The sequence below is a fragment of the Salvelinus namaycush genome, chromosome 15 (assembly GCF_016432855.1).
Source record: "Salvelinus namaycush isolate Seneca chromosome 15, SaNama_1.0, whole genome shotgun sequence".
In the NCBI taxonomy this organism is placed as follows: Eukaryota; Metazoa; Chordata; class Actinopteri; order Salmoniformes; family Salmonidae; genus Salvelinus; species Salvelinus namaycush.
Window position 1 is genome coordinate 41,859,866 of NC_052321.1, and position 22,475 is coordinate 41,882,340.

The following is a 22,475-nucleotide window of genomic DNA, read 5'->3' on the forward strand; positions in this document are numbered from 1 at the left end:
CTACTGATTTGTGAAATAATTCAGGTTACTACTAGTTTATTGAAAGGTTTGTGGTCAAACGCACATACTGAAACCATCATTAATCATCATTAAAAACATAGGTGCTGGGCTATTAAAGAATACAAGTATAGAACAAGAAGGCCGCACACTGTTAAAGCTCCCAATTCCACCGATTTATTGAGAACGTTTCGATCCGAAACGGATCATCCTCTCATAGTCTGTTTACACTATAGTAATCAGCTATCTACCACTTAGAACACAATCAATTCTCAAATAAAATCAGCGTTGAGCTCTGATGCAATATCCTGTGCAGTTCCTACCATAGTTCCTGACACAAGTGGGCTTGACTCCCTGCGAAATCTGATCCTGCATTTGGCCCTTTAAATGAATACGGGATGCATTTAGGGACTGGAGAATCGGGATCTACGGCACGGTGGCACAGTCCCCTGAACTCTCTCAGTCTCTCTACGTGCATGAGAGACACGGACAACCGGGGTTATACCGGACGATACTACAGCATGAAACGTTGAAAGAAGAGGCTAGGAACACAGTCAGAGAGTGAATGTTAATTGCAGCGTGATGTGATTTACCAGGGCGAGTTTACTAGGCTACGTGAAGCAAGAGAGAGCTGGCTGACTGCAAGACTACAAAGTCACAAGGTGAGAGGTACTGGTGTTAGAAATAGTTCCGCTAGAAGCAGGAACGCGTAAGTTTTTTTTGTCTATTTCCGATTGTAGCATACTACTCATCTGCTTTGATTTATGCTCTGACACGGACCTACAGTAGTTATTACGAGTCTGCTCTACTGTAGTCTACTATTCGTTTTACATCGTTAGAAGAGAAATGCAACACGAGTTTAGGATTGAGCATTGCTCATTTGCTATAGACGTTTTCATGGTGGTTTCTAGTCCAGTGTGTGTGTGTGGCACACCTGTGCGTTGCTTGTGACCATTCTGGACAATATTACACCAGCAGTGTAACTTTGACCTCATCCTCTTGGCATGCAAGAAGAAGATATAAAGAAGATATTTTTTTATGCAATAAACATACGAACTTTTGCAGTTTGTGTGTGTGTGGGGGGGGGGAGTGTGGAGTGTTGTGGAGTGTTTTGGTGTGTATCTCTCGCCAGCTAGCCAACTGTCTGTCTGTATCACATTCACATCCATAATAATGGTCCTACTAATTAATACATGTAAACCTAAACAGTCCAGGTGTTATCTAAAGACACCAGGGACAGTGGCCTACCATCGGTCCTGTACTGCCACTTCCACACTAAATGCATTCTGTTGGGTGTTGGCAATTCAGCTTTTGCAACCATCAGAATTGGATCCTGTTGTGTATACAGTACAGTAGCATCTATTTGATCTGCGTGGTAAATCATAGAGTCTTATTTATGACATGGGTATTAACCATGACAGTATTTGATATCTTACCCTCTTTTTCTTTCCAAGCTGGTTTTGAACATGCATGCTGAACTCTCAATATGTAGGCTACAGTCCATACAGACAGAATCCAAAGCATGGCAGATGTGCACTTATTAGGCCAGTTCAGGTACCACACCTTGTTCCCCGTGTTGAGCTTTTGATCGAGGACCTGTGTCAAGGCATGCGCTGCTATATGCCTCTACCCTACTGTATGTCCGAGCTGGGGATTATAGTTATACTGCTGCAACGTTTTCCCCACAGCACAGTCCTGCTCCCTCCCCTCCTGTAGTTAGTCATGCATTGTTGAGGGGAGACAGGATTTTGTGTGTGTGTGTGTGTGTGTGTGTGTGTGTGTGTGTGTGTGTGTGTGTGTGTGTGTGTGTGTGTGTGTGTGTGTTTTCCACTATGGGACAGCAATGCCCTGGTCTGTATTTACGGCAGAGACTGATAATGAGTGTGGTCAGTTTACAGAGAGCCTGTCATTAGACTACCCTGCTTGCACACTCAGCTTCCTATAGAGGTAGGGAGGGAGAAGAGGAGAGGGGGCGAGGAGAGAATGAGGTGGAGAGGAGAGAATGAGGAGAGGACAGGAGAGGTGGAGAGGAGGAGGAATAGAGGAGGAGAGAAGGACAAGGGGAGAGGTAGTGAGGAGAGGAAAGGGGAGGAGAGGTGGAGAAGAGAGAAGATAAGGAGGAGAGGAGGAAAGTAGAGGAGGAGAAGAGAGGGGGAGGATAGGAGAAAGTAGGGGAGGAGATGAGAGGTGGAGTGGAGAGGGAAGGAGGAGAGAAGAGGTGGAGAGGATAATAAAATGGACAGGAAGGAGATGGGAGGTGGAGTAGAGAGGAGAGAAGAGGAGTGGAGAGAGGTGGAGGAGGAGAGGAGAGGAGAAGAGAGGAGAGGAGGGGGGGAGAGAGGAGAGGAGGGGGGAGAGAAAAGGAGGAGAGGAGCGGCGATGAGATGAGGAGAAAGGTGGAGAGGGGAGAAGAAGAGAAGGGGAGGAGGAGAGAGAAGGAGAGGAGGAGAAGAAGATAAGGAGAGGAGGAGGAGAAGAAAGGGGGAGAGAGGGGAGGAGAGAAGAGGGGACGAGAAGAGGAAATAGGAAGAAAGGGGGGTCCTACACTGGCTCTTAGGTGCCCCTGCACATGCCAGTCTTTGAATGTACAGCTGTTACAGAGCCTTGAGCTGCATAATGTGTATAAAACTGTATTCATAAAACCACTAAAGTTGGGGTTTGGACAGTATACCATGTTCACTTCACCGTAGTTGCACGCTTCTGTTTAGACGTCTAGAGTAAAAGGCTGGTATTTAAATCTCTATAGCTTAGTGTTTATTTTGTTTCCAGTAACAAACCTCCTCTTTAAGAACACACTCAAAAACAAAGTAAGGAAACCCCATAAAAGGTGTGTGCATATGTGTAATCTTGCCTTTCTGCTTGCTAATCTAAATGGAATACTGTAGCTACTTTGGTGAGGCACTGAGACCAAAACATTGAGTCATAGTTTTAAACAAGAGTGTGTGTGTGTGTGTGTGTGTGTGTGTGTGTGTGTGTGTGTGTGTGTGTGTGTGTGTGTGTGTGTGTGTGTGTGTGTGTGTGTGTGTGTGTGTGTGTGGTGTGTGTGTGTGGCCAATAAAAAGAAAAGATTAAGATGGGCAAAAGAACACAGGCACCAGAAGGCCAGCATCCCGGAGTCGCCTCTTCATTGTTGACGTTGAGACTTGTGTTTTGCGGGTACTATTTAATGAAGCTGCCATTTGAGGACTTGTGAGGCATCTGTTTCCCAACTAGACACTCTAATGTACTTGTCCTCTTACTCAGTTGTGCACCGGGGCCTCCCACTCCTCTTCCTATTCTGGTTAGAGCCAGTTTGCGCTGTTCTGTGAAGGGAGTAGTACACAGCGTTGTACGAGATCTTCAGTTTCTTGGCAATTTCTCGCATGGAATAGCCTTCATTTCTCAGAACAAGAATAGACTGACGAGTTTCAGAAGAAAGTTATTTTCTTTTTCTGGCCATTTTGAGCCTGTAATTGAACCCACAAATGCTGATGCTCCAGATACTCAACTAGTCTAAAGAAGGACAGTTTTATTGCTTCTTTAATCAGCCCACAGTTTTCAGCTGTGCTAACATAATTGCAAAAGGGTTTTCTAATGATCAATTAGCCTTTTAAAATGATAAACTTGGATTAGCTAACACAACGTGCCATTGGAACACAGTGATGGTTGCTGAAAACGGGCCCCTGTACGCCTATGTAGATATTCTATTAGAAATCAGCCGTTTCCAGCTACAATAGTCATTTACAACGTTAACAATGTCTACACTGTAATTCCGATCAATTTGATGTCATTTTAATGGACAAACAATTTGCTTTTCTTTCAAAAACAAGGACATTTCTAAGTGACCCCAAACTTTTGAATGGTAGTGTATATCTTGGTTCCAGCGAGCTGCTTGCAGCAGGGTTTCAATCCAGTATTCCCCAGACAACTAGTGTTTTCTCTGGCCCAGAGTGTTTCAAGGTCTCTCAGCTGGAGAAGAAGGGAGCAGAGGAAGGAAGACCCACAGAAGGCCTAGACAGGGACCAAGCGAGGGGAGGCCCAGGGAGGGAACACCCAGGGAGGGAAGGCCCAGGGAGGGAAGGCCCAGGGAGGGAAGGCCCAGGGAGGGAAGGCCCAGGGAGGGAAGGCCCAGGGAGGGAAGGCCCAGGGAGGGAAGGCCCAGGGAGGGAAGGCCCAGGGAGGGAAGGCCCAGGGACGGAAGGCCCCAGCCCAGGCTCCCTGCAGCAAGAGGAGAGGAGAGGGGACCAACCCTGGCCCACTCTCTCCCCCCTATGTTAAACAAGCATGCAGTGCTAAAGGAACTAAATGAATTGTCCCAGGGAGAATTAGCATGGTCGTGCTGAAAGTGTTTAACCAGCAAATGGTTTGTTTGCACCCAGCTGTCTTAGCTAGCTTACTGGTGGAGGTGGCCTGGCCTGGGCTTACCATAGCAGGGATGCTTTGGCCTGGTCTAGTCTAGCCTGAATGGACTAGCAGGGCCTACCATACCAGGGTTGGCCTGGTTTGGCCATAGCTAGCTGGGCCTACCGTAGCAGGCCAGCTCTATGCTAGGCTGGCAGGGTCTAGAATGGCTGTCTGCTTTGGGCTGACCTCCCTTCCCTTACACACCGTGTTTCCCTTTGCCTGGCTGGTTCTCCTCAACCTCCAGAGAGATCCATCCAGCACTCCACCAGGGTCTAGGCCTTGTGGTGGGCCAGAGGAACCTCTGGATATATGGCTTCTGTAATTAGCCTGCTAGCCGGTGCTAACCCTACACTTATGAGCAGGCTAATTGCAGAGAGTGCAGAGAGAAATGGCTGAGTTTCAGCAGCCATCTGTTTGTCTGGCCGGCAAGCTGGTTAGCTAAGTGGCTGGTTGTCTATCTGTTTTGTCTGGCTCTCTGGCTGGCTGACTGGATGGCTTCTCATCTGTCTGTCTGAGTCTGTCTTTATGAGTTATACTTTGTTAACACTTTGTTATCATTACTATAATCAACTTTCCCCCATTGAATTCCCGCTTGAGCCTTTATGGATAAACATGCTGGAGAGTCCGTCTGTCTGTCTGAGTCTGTCTGGGTGTCCGTCTAGCCATAGAAAAAATGAGAACTAGTCAAATCGTTGTATTTGTCACGTGCTTCATAAACAACAGGTGTAGACTAACAGTGAAATGCTTACTTACGGGCCCTTCCCAACAATGCAGAGAGAAAAAAAAATAGCAAAATAGTCAAAGAAATAAATAATGCTAAATAATAACACAAGGAATAAATACACAACGAGTAACGATAACTTGGCTATATACACGGGGTATCCATGCCGAGTTGATGTGCAGGGGTACAATGTAGTTGAGGTAGATATGTATGTTGAACGCTGAGCTCTAGTCAATGAGCAGCATTCTCACGTAGGTGTTCCTTTTGTCCAGGTGGGAAAGGGCAGCTTGGAGTGCATTCGAGATTGTGTCATCTGTGCACCTTTTGGGGCGGTATGCGAATTGGAGTGGGTCCAGGGTGTCTGGGATGATGGTGCTGATGTGAGCCATGACCAGCCTTTCAAAGCATTTCATGGCTACAGATGTGAGTGCTACGGGGCGATAGTCATTTAGACATGTTGCCTTGGCATAGCGGGATTTCTTACAAGTTTCCGGATTAGTGTCCCGCTCCTTGAAAGCGGCAGCTCTAGCCTTTAGCTCAGTGGGGATGTTGCCTGTAATCCATGGCTTCTGGTTGGGATATGTACATAGGCTCAATGTGGGGAGAACGTCGTCGATGTACCCATTAATGAAACCGGAGACTGACCTGGTAAACTCCTCAATGCCATCGGATGAATCCCGGAACATATTCCAGTCTGTGCTAGCGAAACAGTCCTGTAGCTTAGCATCCGCTTCATCAGACCACTTCCATATTGAGCGCGTCACTGGTGCTTCCTGTTTGAGTTTTTGATTGTAAGCAGGAATCAGCAGGATAGAGTTATGGTCAGATTTACCAAATGGAGGGCGAGGGAGAGTTTTGCATGTGTGTGGAGTAGAGGTGATCTAGAGTTTTTTTCACCTTTAGTTGCACAGGTGACATGCTGGTAGAAACACTATTGTACTGGCCTGGATCCCGTTTCACTCCTGCCCTGTAATTAAGAAGGGATTGCCTGGTCTGGCTGGGCTGGGGAGAGCTGGGGGCTGGGGAGAGCTGGGGGCTGGGAGTGGGGGTGGAATACAGGCATTGCTTGGCCAGGCTTCGCTGGGCCTTAGCAGCACATATACTAAAGCTATGGAGATCTTGGTGTGGAACGGACACTGGCTGGGGTGGGGCACAGGGACTGGGTTAGGAGGTATTAGGTCATTTAGTTCAAAAGCACGGCCTGGCCTGCTGTGTGTAGAGCTAAAGACAGTTTGAGGTTCAAAGAGGAAGCTTTTATTTAACTGTCATAATGAAGTCATCGCTGAGAGGTGAGTGTTTGCTTTTCTCACATTGCCCCACTGAGTCACAGGAAGTGAAGTGAGGATGAGTTGTGAGGTGCAACTATTTCCATAAGATCTTCAGAGGGGTTTCACATGATTTTGCTTAGCAAAAGATGCTGTATCTTAATTTGATCATCCTACTGTTGCAGGAATTTTTCTGTGCAGAAAGGAAATGCAAGCTTGTATTGTATTCAAAGTTTAAAAAGGCTTCTGAAGTTTGTAATTTCCACTTTAAAATGTCAGACTGGATTTGCTCTAACAAATAATTTATTTACCCCTACAAAAATGTCCATTCATTATAATCCACATAATAATAATGTCATGTTCAGTGTTGTGATTAGTTACTTGAAAGTAACATATTACATATTTCTAGTTAATGCATTACATTAAAACATTACTTTGTGTGGAAAGTAACACGCTATATTACTAGTTCTATTACTTTGCGTTACTTTCATGAAAAAATCAGTTTGTTTGAGGGAGGGAGCAAGGCGAGCCGCACACACACACACCAAAGATATGTACTTACTAACTCACCCAATGATGCGCAGCTCACGCACCAGAGATGACGATGTGCTCGTGCCAAAAACCTCTCTCGCTCTCGTTAAACAATGCTGTTGGCTCAATATGCCTATTTGGAAGTTGATAGGATATTTTGGAACAGACAGATTAGATTGTTCTATTTTCAGCAGGGGAGCCATTTGCTTTCCAACCTGTTTTTTCCCCCCGCGATTGTATTTGAAATATTGTGAAGGCCTGTTTTGGCTGCATGCTGTTCACTAGGGCTGGGCGGCATACTGTATTTTACTAGGGCTTGGCGACATACCGTATTTAACTATATACCGGTGTAGCAATATTGATGTTACTCATATTGATGTTACACAGGAAATGGAAACCAGTTGTTACTTACTTCATTAATGTGCTGGTTGACAACATGCCTAGTAAAGTTTGTTTAACTATATATCTTTGTCTGTCGTGACTACAACACAAAGCATACTGAAACATGGTGGCAGCGGTACTCAAAAGAACCTGGATGTCATCAATGTTAATGAAGAATACATCCCAGGCAGCAGTTTGAAAAAGTGCCTCGTTTACGGGCTAGTCATCGCGCCGAACGTCTACGTTAGCTGGCTATCGTGAGAGACTCTATGCTAAAAGCTAGCTGGCTATTGGATACAAGATTCGTGAGTAGCCAACGTTCCATTCTACCAATAAATCGCCATGGAAAATGCACTGAAACCTCCGGGAAAAATAGACTTTGATGATTGTAATTTAGCACTGACCTGGAAAAGATGGAAAGAGGAATTCAATTTGTACATGGCTCTTACAACGAGAGAAAAACCTGAGGACTACAAAGTGAAGCTACTGTATTATCTCTTTGGGGGAAAAAGCAGAGAGATTTGTGTGACCCTGTGTGTGGGCAGTACAAAAGACAATATCTCTGTTGAGGAAGTAATTGCAGCGCTGGTTGCATTTTGTGATCCCAAGAAAAATGAAACAATTGAGAGATATCATTTTTTCATGCGAAGTCAGGGACCAAGATGAGAGTTTAGACAAATATCTCACTGAATTGAGGACTCTAGTGGCCACCTGCAACGTTGGAGTAATCACAGACTCTCTTATCAGGGACAGGATTGTGTGTGGCACGTGTGACACATACTCAGAGAGACTGATCTCAGTTTAGAGAAATGCATACAGATTGGAAGAGCTGCAGAACTGTCCAGACAGAGAGCTAACGTCATAAATGTGCAGGGCCCTGTAGCAGTGCATGCAGTAACACAGAAAGAGAGACCGAGAGGGAGAGGAGACCCTACAGAGGGACAGAGCATTATACAATGCAGATACTGTGGACAGACACATGAGAGAAAAAAGGAAAAATGCCCTGCATATGGACAAAAATGTAAATCCTGTGGAAAAAAACATCACTTCTCTACGGTTTGCAAAAGGGCAGGGATCAGCAAGAGAAACAAGAGTCCTGGCAATGGAAAATGAATCAGCTGACTCAGAGAGCCGTGAGGATGTTCTGTGCATCACACTAGGGCCAAAGTCAGAGAGCATCAACGTGGTGCAGGAGAAAACCACAGACCCCAATGCAGCTCTCTTTGCGACCATGCTGGTCAACAAAAAGTCAGTCAGATTGTAATCAGTGCTAGTTGTAATGTTATCCCTGCGAACCTCATAAAAGCCAGTCACCTAGAGCCCTGCAGTCTGGTATTGGTGATGTATAACAAGAGCACTCTGACGCCACTGGGGAAGTGCACACTTAAAGTGATCAATCCACGCAATAAGAAAACCTACCGAGTTGAGTTCATCGTAGTCAACAAGAATGGGCACAGGCCCATTCTAGGCAGTAAGGCTATCCAGGCAATGGAGTTGATTACTGTGCAGCATCACAACATCCTGGCCATCGAGAAAACAACCGGATCCTGGACTAAAGAGCAAATGAAACAGGAGTACTCTGATGTATTCCAGGGAGATGGATGCTTACCCGGCAAACTGAAGCTGGAAGTGGATGAGCGAGTGGAGCCCGTCCAGCTGCCGAAGAGAAGAGTGCCAGTAGCACTATATAAACCACTCAAAGAGGAGCTCAGTGGTCTAGAGAAAAGAAGGATGATAAAAGCAGTTGAAAAAAAGCACAGATTGGATTAGCAGCCTGATCGTAGTGAAGAAACCGTCTGGAAAACTACGAGTGTGTATTGATCCGAAACCTCTCAACAAGGCGCTCAAGAGGAGCCATTACCCACTTCCCACTGTTGAAGACGTGCTGCCAGATCTGAACAGAGCACGCGTGTTCTCTGTGATGTAAAAACGGATTTTGGCATGTGGAACTGGAGGAGGAATCCAGCTATCTCACCACGTTCTCTACTCCCATGGGACGCTACAGGTGGCTGCGCATGCCAACGGGAATCAGTCCAGCCCCAGAGATCTTTCAGAGGAAGTTGAACCAGGCAATGGAAGGTCTTCCAGGAGTCAAAATCATTGCAGATGACATCCTGATTGTGGGAGAAGGAGACAACGATGAACCGACGACTCTGGGCCATGACGAAAACCTGAAAATGCTCCTGGACAGATGCAGGAAGCTCAATATCGAGCTGAATCCGGAGAAGCTGCAGCTCAGGCTGAAGGAAGTGCCCTACATTGGCCACCTGCTGACATCAGAGGGGTTGAAAGTGGACCCAGGAAAAGTCACAGCCATCAAACTGATGCCTAGGCCTACAGAGGTGAAGGGGGTGCAGTGCTTCCTGGGCATAGTAAACTACCTAGCCAAGATCTGCAGCCACGCCACGGTGCTCTGCGGGCCACTGCGACAGCTAACACTCAAGGACTCACTGTGGGAGTGGTCAGAGAGACATGAGCAGGCTTTCAATAAAATCAGGGATACCATTGCACAGACCCCTGTGCAGAAGCACTACAACCCAACAGAGCTGCTTGTACTACAGTGTGATGCTTCAGAGAGTGGGTTAGGAGCAGCCTTGATGCAGGGAGGACAACCAATAGCATACGCCAGCAGAGCCCTGACAGAGACTGAAAAAGGGTATGCACAGATAGAGAAGGAGCTGCCAGCAGAGCCCTGACAGAGACTGAAAAGGGGTATGCACAGATAGAGAAGGAGCTGCCAGCAGAGCCCTGACAGAGACTGGAAAAGGGTATGCACAGATAGAGAAGGAGCTGCCAGCAGAGCCCTGACAGAGACTGGAAAAGGGTATGCACAGATAGAGAAGGAGCTGCTTGCAGTGGTGTCTGGCATGGAGAGGTTCTACCAGTTCACATATGGACGAACTGTGGATGTGCAGTCAGATCACAAGACCTCTAGAGAGCATCATGACAAAGCCTCTCCTCAGCGCATGCTAATGATACTCCAAAACAACGAGGTCAATCTCCGATACGTTCCGGGAAAACATGTGGTGCTGGCCGACATCCTGAGCAGAGAGAACCTCACAGAACAAGCCAACAGAGGCCCTGTGGAGGTCGAAGTGGAATCAATTAATATGATACACTACCTCGCTGTGTCAAGCGAGAGACTAAAGCACATCCGGAGAGCCACTGAGCTGGACCAGGAGCTCCAGATACTGAAAAATGTGACCCTGCTGGGATGGCCTGAAGTGTAATAACATGTACCCTTGGAAGTAGCCATGTATTTTCACAACAGAGATGAGCTGAGTGTGCAAAATGGAGTTATCTTCAGAGGTGAGCGAGTCGTTGTGCCTACTGCCCTCAGGTCAGAGATAATGCAGAGAATCCATTCGTCACACATAGGAACAGAGGGATGTCTGAGAAGAGCTCGCGAGTGTGTCTACTGGCCAGGCATGAATGCACAGCTGAGAACATACATGCACTGCATGGGCTATGAAGCAGCGGAAAGAAACGTTGAGGCCACACGAAGCACCAAAGCATCCCTGGGAAAAAAATAGGGGCCGACCTGTTCCAGTTCAACGACAGAGACTACATGGTCACAGTTGATTATCTCTCCAACTTCTGGGAAGTGTACCATTTGGAGAACACACAGTCGAAAACGGTCATTTGAAAACTGAAGACACACTTTGCATGCTATGGGATACCTGACATCCTTTACTCAGACAATGGTCCCCAGTACTCTTCAGACGAGTTCCGAAGTTTCAGCAAGGCTTGGGACTTTACATACAAAACATAGTCTCCAGGATACCCGCAAAGTAATGGCAAAGTGGAATCGGCAGTGAAAACAGCCAAAAGACTGATGTCAAAAGCAAAGAGAGCAGGTGCTGGCCCATACTTGGCCATGCTGGATTCCAGAAATACCCCGTCACAAGGAACAGTCAACAGCCCTGCAATGGTGCTCATGGGAAGACGTACAAAGACACTACTGATAATGAGTGAAAATCTTCTGAGACCGGGGATGGCAAACTGTCAGCAGGAGAAGTTCAAAGAAAGACAACAGAAACAGGCAAAGTACTACGACACCTCTGCTAAGGATCTCACAGAGCTGCCACGAGATGACAGGGTGAGAGTTCAGCCACTCACAGGACAGAAATAGTGGTGGCAGAGGGCCACAGTAGTCAGACCTGTGGAGCAAAGGTCCTACGCGGTGAAGACAGAACAGGGACAAGTCTTCAGGAGGAACAGGCGACACCTGAGGAAGAGCAGGTTGCCCCTAGTGTCCGGTTTCCACGTCATCTCCCAATGTCCTCAGACATGGATGGACGTCAAATACTGACTTGTACCACGGGAGATCTGGCTGTACCCCCAACACTAGTCCTGCAGTATTATTAAGAATCTCCATCTGTAGCTATCTGCTTATCCATTCCTGTGGCCTGGCGCTTGATATCTCTTTGTGTGAGTGACGTATTGTTTTGTGTTATGTGCTGTGTCTGTTTAATACTTTTTAATATGCATTTGTAATGTTGTGTATTGAGCTGACCAGGGTAGTGTGTGTGTGTGTGTGTGTGTGTGTGTGTGTGTGTGTGTGTGTGTGTGTGTGTGTGTGTGTGTGTGTGTGTGTGTGTGTGTGTGTGTGTGTGTGTGTGTGTGTGTGTGTGTGTGTGTGTGTGTGTGTGTGTGTGTGTGTGTGTGTGTGTGTGTGTGTGTGTTAATCACTGTGTGTTGTTTGGCAGGTCCAGGTCAGTCGGTCGGTTACCAGTCTGCGAATTCTGTCCGTCTGTCGGTCAGCGGTCAAGATGGCGGACGTCTTGGAGAGTGGCGGGGCGGGACCAGGCTCTGTAGGAGGAGCCGGCAGCGTGGATTGGCAGAAGCATTGCGTTGCCTTGGAGATGCAGCTGCTCAGGTTCCGTCTGCAGGCGGGGAAGATCCGAGAGCTGCTGGCTGAGAAGGTGAGAGAGAGGGGCATCATGGGTAATGTAGTATAACCACCATCATGTGCCATTGCTACTTTGTACTGTCTAAGGCCGTGTTTCTTTATCTGGTCCTGGGGACCAAAATAGATGCACATTTAGTTTTTGCCCTAGCACTACACCTGATTCTACTAATCAACACATCATCAAACCTTTGATTAGTAGAATCAGATGTAGTGCTAGGGCAAAAACTAAATGTGCACGTATTTTGGTCCCCAGGACCAGGATAAAGAATTACTGGTCTGATGGATGAGAAAGAACAGTTGTACCCAAACCTAGGTTATTTTATCATCACATAACATAAAGTACAGGATTATGTCTTCCACCCACAGAGCAGCCTTGCCAGTGCGCGTTTTGACCTGACATTGATTTGTTGTGCATGAATGAACTGCGCTATGTTCAAATGTACAGTTTGTTTACCATTATACAGCCAACAGACACAGACAGTGTGGGACCTGGTTATGCTATCATGATCATTTGTGTTGATTTAGTAGAACAGGCTGGTTGAAGAACATTTTCTTTGAGTATCCCTCCTTGGCCAGTTGCCACACTGACACAAAAGACTCCCTGTGAATGAACACCTAAAACCTCCCTCCTTCTATCCCTCTGTCTCTCCCTTTGGTGCTTTTGTTGTCCTCTAGACTCTGTCATGCTGCATTGACCTCTGTGTTGCAACAAATGGTTAACTGTCTGTTCCTTGTCTGTTCCAAACAGCCCTGCGTGAAAGCAAGGAAACTACTGACTCGTGTGAATGAGTGCCTGAGGGAAAATACAGGTGTGTGTGTGTGTGTGTGTGTGTGTGTGTGTGTGTGTGTGTGTGTGTGTGTGTGTGTGTGTGTGTGTGTGTGTGTGTGTGTGTGTGTGTGTGTGTGTGTGTGTGTGTGTGTGTGTGTGTGTGTACACCAATTAAGGTGCCACCAACCTCCTGTGTAAGTGTTCTGAGAAAGTTCTTTATAAAATCCTTCCAGGAACAGTATAGCAACATTTACCAGGGATAGTTCTTCACATTGTTTGTAACATGTTTCAAAACATTCTAATAATGTTCAGAGTATTAAAAAAAAGGGCTTAGCAAGAAACACTTCCAAAAAGACTAATTCAAGGCGAAACATTGTTGGAGCACGCAACAAAAAAAGGCAGAGATCATTTATTATTTGCTCACTTGCTTAATGTTCAGAGTAACGATGTTATTAAGCCCCCTTTTGAAAAGTAATTTTGCTCTGGGACGGCTTCTTGCTGGCTGTAAGGGAGTATAAAACCAAGTATATTTGCATTGTTTTGGTAAGGAGGACTGTCACTTTAAGTTTCATCCCTTATCCTCCTGCTGCTGTCGGTCAGTCAGCCGGATGTTTACAGGGAACATTTAGGATTAATGATAAGATCATAAAGTCTCTCTGTAGGGTTTTCTTTTCTGTCTCTTGTCAACCTATCAACCTTCTCTCTCTCTGTGTGCGTGCGTGTTAATCACTGTGTGTTGTTTGGCAGGTCCGGGTCAGTCCGTCGGTTACCAGTCTGCGAGTTCTGTCCGTCTGTCGGTGTCGCGTGTGTGTGGCAGGGGCGTGAAGCAATCATTCCAAACAGCAATAACATGGCCGATTAGCACTCAACACCCTCCCCCTCCCCAGAGAGAACACACTCAGCAACAACACAGACCTCCACCCACCAGCCCAGTGTGTGTGTGTGTGTGTGTGTGTGTGTGTGTGTGTGTGTGTGTGTGTGTGTGTGTGTGTGTGTGTGTGTGTGTGTGTGTGTGTGTGTGTGTGTGTGTGTGTGTGTGTGTGTGTGTGTGTGTGTGTGTTTGTGCGTAAAAGATGCATCGCTTACTCTTTATAGAAGAGCTGCTTTCTATTAGTGATGGGTTGGCTACAGTAAGTAAATACTAGGCATGTGGACTTCATCATTCATAGTTACATGAATTTCTTCCTAATGGCCCTAAGAAGAGGAGACGTGCTCTATCATGTGATGCAGGTCAATGGTCACCCAGAGAGGAAGTCTATAGAAGGCAAAAGGCTACTGGCTTTGAGTGCACTGCACATATAAACATGATTTGTTGGGTTAGTTTGTTGATTTTATAGTACTGGAACCAAATGTGTGGAGCCTAAAAACATAGGATGAGGACAGTGCAAGGGAGACTGGAAGCTGTGTTCTCCAACCAAATTAGGTCTCACTGGGAAGAAACCTGAAATAAGCTGTTGGACTGGAAGATTAGAGAGAAAGGTCTCTCTCTCTCTCTCTCTCTCTCTCTCTCTCTCTCTCTCTCTCTCTCTCTCTCTCTCTCTCTCTCTCTCTCTCTCTCTCCCCCCCCCCCCACCCATCTTCCCTTTGTATATCTTTCCTCATGTAACATGTTGACCTCTGGATGTCCACTTAATGATTGAGCCAACTTTTCACTAAACCATTAACAGTAACAATGGCTCTCACTAACCATTAACAGCCATATCACTGGGTTAATGATTATACTGTAGTCAGTTGCAGCTGAAACACTGATGTAGATGGATGTTGGAGTTTGGCAAAGAACAGCCTGCGCTCTCTCTCTCTCTCTCTCTCTCTCTCTCTCTCTCTCTCTCTCTCTCTCTCGCTCTCTCTCTCGCTCTCGCTCTCGCTCTCGCTCTCTCGCTCTCTCTCTCTCTATGGTATTAAGACAATATAGTATAAGTTGCAGGTATGGCTAACCTACAGACCAGCAGCAGCTTTCTGAGGGTCTGTAAAGGTGTAGAATGCAGGTATACATTCATGGGAGTATTCTTAGATGTGTGTTACTGCTAGCTGCATTTCCAGGTCCTCTTTCAAATACTCGTTTCAATGTCTCACAATGGGATTCCCTGATAGGCGGATCCCTACAGGAGGAACCAATCACAACAACCCGGTTGAGTGGGCAAAAGCGGTGAGTCCTTCCCTGCCAGTCGCTCCACCGCTGGTTATTCTCGCTCTCTTCCTCAATAGCGTGTGATTGCGCTCCGCAAATCGGGGCATTCTTGCATGTGGGCATTCCTGCATCCGCGGATACGGTTGGCATCCAAAGCTATGGTGCATTACCACCACCTACTGTACTGGAGTACCCCCGCCTCCTGCCTGTGTACTGGAGGCCTAGCTTATAAATGGACCACTATAAGTATAAAGAGGGGTTCCTGCAGGTGCACGAATTCCTACAGAAGGGTGCTTGAACCTTTACTTTTTAGTTTTGGTCCACCAGCTTCAAACAGCTGTAAAAAACTATCTTTTTTGTTATTGAAAATATATTTCACAGCGATTTAGATGTTACAATGATTCCCTACACTAGTCAGTGCTTGTTTTCGCACATATACTGAAATTGAGCAAACAGTATAGAATTTTTGCAACCAGAAAAGGACCGAGCGATTTCCACTAGATAACACAACCACAAAGTCAGAACAGCTTTCCCATTTTGACAGATGCTGCTCCGGCGGGAGAAATCAATAGGCAAATATCCCAGCCAATCACAAAACTGGTGGTTAAGTAATACTGTGAAACACTATCATTTCACTATTACTGCAGACACTTCATATATATATATATATATATATATATATATATATATATGAATATTTATGAATTTTGAAAATGTTCAGAAAATCCAATGCAAAAATCCTATGTGTTGTACCTTTAAACATACAAAAAAGGCTAGCGAATTTGCCAGCTTGTCCCAATGACTTAGCATGAGTTTAGGTTAGCATGCTAATCGATTAGCATGCACCCCAGCCTGGATATTTTTGTCAGTGATGAACTGAACACATTATGTACAGTATGTATTAACGCATCATTATCAAATATTGTAATGAGGAAACAGTTGAGAAGTGAATGGCCAACATATTCACTCCAAAACAGGAGTTGATTTTCTCTCACCTCAGCTCAAAAACGTCTGCCATGTTTTCCAAAATATTTTAGAATGGCAGACTGATCACATGACCAATATCTGTTCTCTGATTGGAGGATTCCAAAAAATTGCCCACTAGGTGGCACTGCCGATCAAAATTGCTCAGTTTTATGGAAAAATGTTGTAGCAACCGTTGCTGCAAGGCCAGCTAAACCACCAAACTAGCTTTTCTACCTAGCCAGACAGTAAAATTACTAGCTCTTCTCTCTCGTTTAGTTCAACCCACTTTCCCTCGTGACGTGTTGAGTAGACTGACTGACCTAGCTTCACAGCTGGACTGTCAAGAGAGACGCTTTGTTCATTGAGAGACAAAGAAAGCACATGCTTTCTTCAGCTGGCATTGTGCTAACTAGCTAGGTTTTTAGCTTTTTTACCTTTCTCCTCTTTCTCTACGTTCACTTGTTTGTGTTAACTGGACCGACCGGTTTAACCTCACTGCATTACGTTCATGAGTGAATATCAGCCCGAAGTCGAACAACGCAACCATTTAGGGATGCAGGATGGGTAACAGCGGTTTTGACCGCGGCCCAACCCAATCATTCAAAATGTAACAAGTAATTTTGGGTGTCAGGGAAAATGTAAAAAGTGCATTCTTTTTTTTAGGAATGTAGTGGAGTAAAAGTAAAAGTTGTTAAGAATAGAAATAGTAATGTAAAGTACAGATTACCTAAAAAAACTACTTAGGAAGTACTTTAAATGATTTTGCTTTACACAACTGGAGGAAGCTCATGTTCCGTATGCTTTCGCTTAACATGCTGTCTCACTCTGTTCGTCCAGGCAGCTGGTTCACTTCAGTCGACATACAGGACGCTTATTTTCACATTAGCATTCTACCAGCACACAGGACGTTTCTTAGGTTTTCTTTTCAGGGCCCAGCCTATAAATATCTCGCTGTCTCCTTCGGGCTAGCATTAGCTCCACGGACGTTCAGCAAGTGTGATGGACAGCTCTAGCACCCCTAGCTCTAGCACCCCTTAGTCCCCTAGAGTATCAGGGGACTAAGAGTCTCCGCCTACATAGATGATTATTGGCTTTGCTCCCCGACACAGGAGCCAACAGTGTGAGACACGGTTTCCCTTAAAACCCACCTCTTCGAGTTAGGGTTCAAGATCAACCAGAAAAAAGAGCTGTTTGGTGCCCACACAGAGAATAGAATACCTAGGTGTCAAGTTGGATTCTCTCCTCTGTTCCACAGAGGGCACTCGGTCACGGAGTTGATGGCGTCCACCATCTCAGTAGTAACACTGAGGATGAGAGACCTCCAGCGTTGGGTATCTGCCCAACATCTGTGTACACGACGTCACCTCAATAGAAAGTTAAGGGTGACCACAGAATGTCTCTCCGACATTGGAAAAGCCCCTCGATCTTCAATTCAGGCACTCCCCTACGGTTAGTATCAATGAGGAAGGTGGTGATAACAGACCTATCACTCACGGTGTGGGGCACAGTTTTACGAAGGAAGAGCAGTAAATGGTTTGTGGTCCCCACAGTTCCGCCATGCTGTTATAAACTACCTCAAACTGCTGACATTGTTTCTTTCATTGAAACACTTTCTGCTTTTCCTTCAGAATTGTCACATCCTAGGGCCTCCCGAGTGGCGTCTAAGGCACTGCATCGCATTGCTAGCTGTGCCACTAGAGATCCTGGTTCAAGTCCAGGCTCTGTTGGAGCCAGCCGCGACCGGGAGACCCATGGGGTGGCGCACAATTGGCCCAGCGTCGTCTGGGTTTGGCCGGAAAGGATGTCCTTGTCCCATCGCGCTCTAGCAACTCTTGTGGCAGGCCGGGTGCATGCACGCTGACACGGCCGCCAGGTGTACGGTTTCCTCTGACATATTGGTGCGGCTGGCTTCCAGGTTAAGCAGGCATTGTGTCAAGAAGCAGTGCGGCTTTGCTGGGTTGTGTTTCGGAGGACGCATGGCTCTTGACCTTCACCTCTCCTGAGTCCGTATGGGAATTGCAGTGATGGGACAAGACTAACTACCAATTGAATACCATGAAATTGGGGAGAAAATGGGTAAATAAAAAAAGTACAAAATAATAAGAAAAAATATAAAAGAAAAAGAAAGATACAATACGACTGTGGCACTCACTCTCTGCATCTACACAGACTAGCTGTCAATATTATTCTGTGAAGCAGAGCACACCACCTCTCACTACGCTCGACTTGTCCCAGGCGTATTGCATGTGGGAGCGGACTTAAATAGCGCTCCTTTAAAACTGCTTTACTGATTGCCCTTACACCTGCAAAGCGAGTGAGTGAGCTGCACGCACTGTCAGCCCCCAATTCGTGCCTACAGTTTGCCCGGGGTTATCCAAGGGTTACTTAATTGGTTTCTACCCGCCACTCTTCTCTTCTACGGAGGAAAATCGTCTCTAGAGTTTGTGTCCACAACACGCGTTGCACGCTTACTTGGATAGAACAAGAGCATTACGTAAGCGCGACCAACGCTTCGTATCTTGGGCACATCCCTACAAGGGTCGGCCCCTCTCTCGTCAACGGCTATTCCATTGGACAGTGGAGGCTATTGTAATTGTCTTATAATACCAATGGTTTATGGACCCCGGGCGGCCTGAGGGCTCATTCCACTAGAGGTATGGCTACCTCTTGGGCACTGTTCAAATGCATCTCTTTGCAAGAGATTTGCGATACGGCATGTTGGGCCACCTCTCACACATTTATGAGGTTTTACCGACTGGGTGTCACTGCACCTTCATTGGTGCATACTGTCCTCAGTGACAAAGCCTCTGAGGTAGTGGTGGATTGGTGCCTAGAGAAGTGGGTATACTTAAATTTAGCTTTTAAAAAAAAGGAAAGGCACCCTGTGTGAAAGTTTTTATGAGAAACAATTAATAAATACCATATTGTTCTTTCAGAGTCAGGCCAACCCAAGCTGTACTGTGCAAGTAGGCTAATAGTAGGCCTACTATTGAAACAGATAAATGAGACTCAACTGAGTCAGGAGAAATTGACAGATTTCCCTCATAAGCATCGCTATATTTTTCCTGTTACTTAATTGTTTGAAACCTGGACGTTTTACATCCTACAATGAGGCATGTCTTACGTTGCGTCAAAGTAGCCGATAGTCAAAATCACACCATAGAAACGTGGATGCAATTATTTTACAGGTTTCCTCATATGCGTCCCCCCTGTACTATTGGTTTCCTTTGAACTTTCTTTCATTGTCTAGCAGCCAAAGGCATTATCCTAGGCATCTTTAGATCTCCCCTCTTTCTAAATTTCTAACAGATCTTTCCATCTCTGTCCATGAAACCGCTCGCGTGTGCGGTGCACATTTTAGAAGGTGTGCACATCGCTGGGCATAAAATTTGAAGAAATAATAGGTCAGCATTGTAAGCGAAACATTCTGATCTGTTCTATCGGCCTTATTAATTGATACGGCGTAGACCTCCACTACACTACTTCAACACACATTGTGGGGACTAAGAAGTGAGTATACGCAATGCCCACTGAAAAATTAAGTGGGTATTCGGCGTATACCTGCGTATACCCTCCACGACACCACTGCTCTGAGGGGTGATATTGTTGGGACTACCCTGGCTTCGGAAGAGCATGTCTGTGATACGAGAGTTGGCCATAACCCATTGTGAGACATCGAAACAAGTATTTGAAAGAGAACTCAAGGTTACTTTCGTAACCCCCTGTTCTCTGAGGATGAGTGAGATGTCTCAGTGCATTTTTCTGCTCGCAAGAGCACAAAGAAGAGAGAAATGCTTGAGAATAACCAGAGGGTCTCCGACAGACGTTGTGTTATTGGTTCTTCTTGTAGTGATCCTCCTATCAGCAAATCCCATTGTGGGGCATCTGAACTGAGGTTACGAAAGTAACCTAGTTTCTCCATTTGTTTACTCATGTCCAGATTCTTAAGACAGTTGTAGCAGGAGTATGTTAACTGCGCTGTTGTCTATGATGAAGCTGTCAGCTGTTAGTGGATGAGATGACCCGCTGTGTCTCGTCCAGTCTGTTACCCTGTCTGTCACTCTCTCTGTCCACCTCCCTCTCTGGATACTATCAGCCCCCCTGTTAAGAGAGGAGAGGAGTACCATACCATCACCCTACCCACCTTCCAACCTTACAGCATTACAACTCCTCTCAGCTCAACTTTCGAAACACAAGAAAATCTAGGCTATTTTATCTTCCATACAAAAAATACAAAGCATTTAAATAAACATGTAATACATAGATTAATCTTAGATTCTATGCTCTTACAAGTAACTTGGTGCAGTCTATGAGGAGGAAATACACTGCAATACTTAATGCAGCTGGTGGCCACACCAGATACTGACTGTTACTTTTGATTTTGACCACCCCCCCTTTGTTCAGGGGCATATTATTCCATTTCTGTTAGTCACATGTCTGTGGAACTTGTTCAGTTTATGTCTGTTGTTGAATCTTGTTATTTTCATACAAATATTTACACATGTTAAGTTTGCTTATAAAACAACGTAGTTGACAGTGCGAGGCTTGTTTCTTTTTATCCTGAGTTTACAAGGAGCGGCCCTTTTTGTGACAAACAACGAAATTGCAACACTGCACTACGCTCTGAATCCTGCGTCTCCGTAGAGCTTGTAGTAAGCTTTACTAGGATGTGTCAGCTACTTTAATGTTCATTCCATTTTAGAAGTACCGCCTATGTCCCCTCATTGTCATCTTGGCCTGCTTAAAATCTTCCTGAGAGACTTGTGACTATAAGCTAACCATATGCTTTTTTACTACTGGTTAATGTGTGGTGAAGATTTTGTTTACTTCTCTGACTCCTTTCTCACTCGGCTAGTAATGCATTTCTTTGGACTCATTCTCAAGGTTTTTGACCTTGAGGTGAAGAGTCACTTCACCACTAACCACTAACACCCTACGCCCACTCCTTCCCTCTGTTCCCCCCCTTCTCCCCTAGATTTAGTCAGTGTTACTCTAGCCGTGAGTGACTAAGTCTGTTTCCTAAATGGCATCATATTCCCTATATAGTGCACTAGTTTTGACCAGAGCCCTGTAAGCCCTGGTCAAAAACAGTGCATATACATACAGTTGAAGTCGGAAGTTTACATACACCTTACCCAAATACATTTAAACTCAGTTTTTCACAATTCCTGACATTTAATCCTAGTAAAAAGTCCCTGTCTTAGGTCAGTTAGGATCACCACTTTATTTTAAGAATGTGAAATGTCAGATTAATAGTAGAGAGAATGATTTACTTCAGCTTTAATTTCTTTTATCACATTCCCAGTGGGTCAGAAGTTTACATGCACTCAATTAGTATTTGGTAGCATTGCCTTTAAATTGTTTAACTTGGGTCAAACGTTTCAGGTAGCCTTCCACAAGCTTCCCACAATAAGTTGGGTGAATTTTGGCCCATTCCTCCTGGCAGAGCTGGTGTAACTGAGTCAGGTTTGTAGGCCTCCTTGCTCGCACACACTTTTTCAGTTCTGCCCACACATTTTCTATAGGATTGAGGTCAGGGCTTTGTGATGGCCACTCCAATACCTTGACTTTGTTGTCCTTAAGCCATTTTGCCACAACTTTGGAAGTATGCTTGGGGTCATTGTCCATTTGGAAGACCCATTTGCAACCAAGCTTTAACTTCCTGACTGATGTCTTGAGATGTTGCTTCAATATATCCACATAATTTTCCTACCTCATGATGCAATCTATTTTGTGAAGTGCACCAGTCCCTCTTGCAGCAAAGCATCCCCACAACATGATGCTGCTTCACGGTTGGGATGGTGTTCTTCGGCTTGCAAGCTTCCCCCTTTTTCCTCCAAACACAACAATGGTCATTATGGCCAAACAGTTCTATTTTTGTTTCATCAGACATTTCTCCAAAAAGTCCCCATGTGCAGTTGCAAACCGTAGTCTGGCTTTTTGATGGCGGTTTTGGAGCAGTGGCTTCTTCCTTGCTGAGCGGCCTTTCAGGTTATGTTGATATAGGACTCGTTTTACTGTTGATATAGATATGTCTGTACCTGTTTCCTCCAGCATCTTCACAAGGTCCTTTGCTGATGTTCTGGGATGTACTTGCACTTTTCGCACCAAAGTACATTCATCTCTAGGAGACGCTCCTTCCTGAGCGGTATGATGGCTGTCTGGTTCCATGGTGTTTATACTTGTGTACTATTGTTTGTACAGATGAACGTGGTACCTTCAGGCATTTGGAAATTTCTTCCAAGGATGAAACAGACTTGAGGTCTTGGCTGATTTCTTTTGATTTTCCCATGATGTCAAGCAAAAAGGCACTGTTTGAAGGTAGGCCTTGAAATACATCCACAGGTACACCTCCAATTGACTCAAATGATATCAAGTAGCCTATCAGAAGCTTCTAAAGCCATGACATCATTTTCTGGAAT

The 22,475-nt window shown here is 45.5% G+C and overlaps 1 protein-coding gene across 1 annotated transcript in view; it reads left to right on the plus strand.

Annotated features, from left to right (window-relative positions):
- Window positions 1-495: 495 nt before the first annotated feature.
- LOC120060086 (pleckstrin homology domain-containing family H member 1-like) overlaps window positions 496-22,475 on the plus strand; it is a 61,253-nt gene continuing 39,273 nt past the window's right edge. The window contains exons 1-2 of the mRNA XM_039009148.1: window positions 496-659; window positions 11,988-12,203. Coding sequence (XP_038865076.1) covers window positions 12,051-12,203 — 153 coding nt within the window. The 5' untranslated portion in view covers window positions 496-659; window positions 11,988-12,050. The remainder of the gene's footprint in view (window positions 660-11,987; window positions 12,204-22,475) is intronic.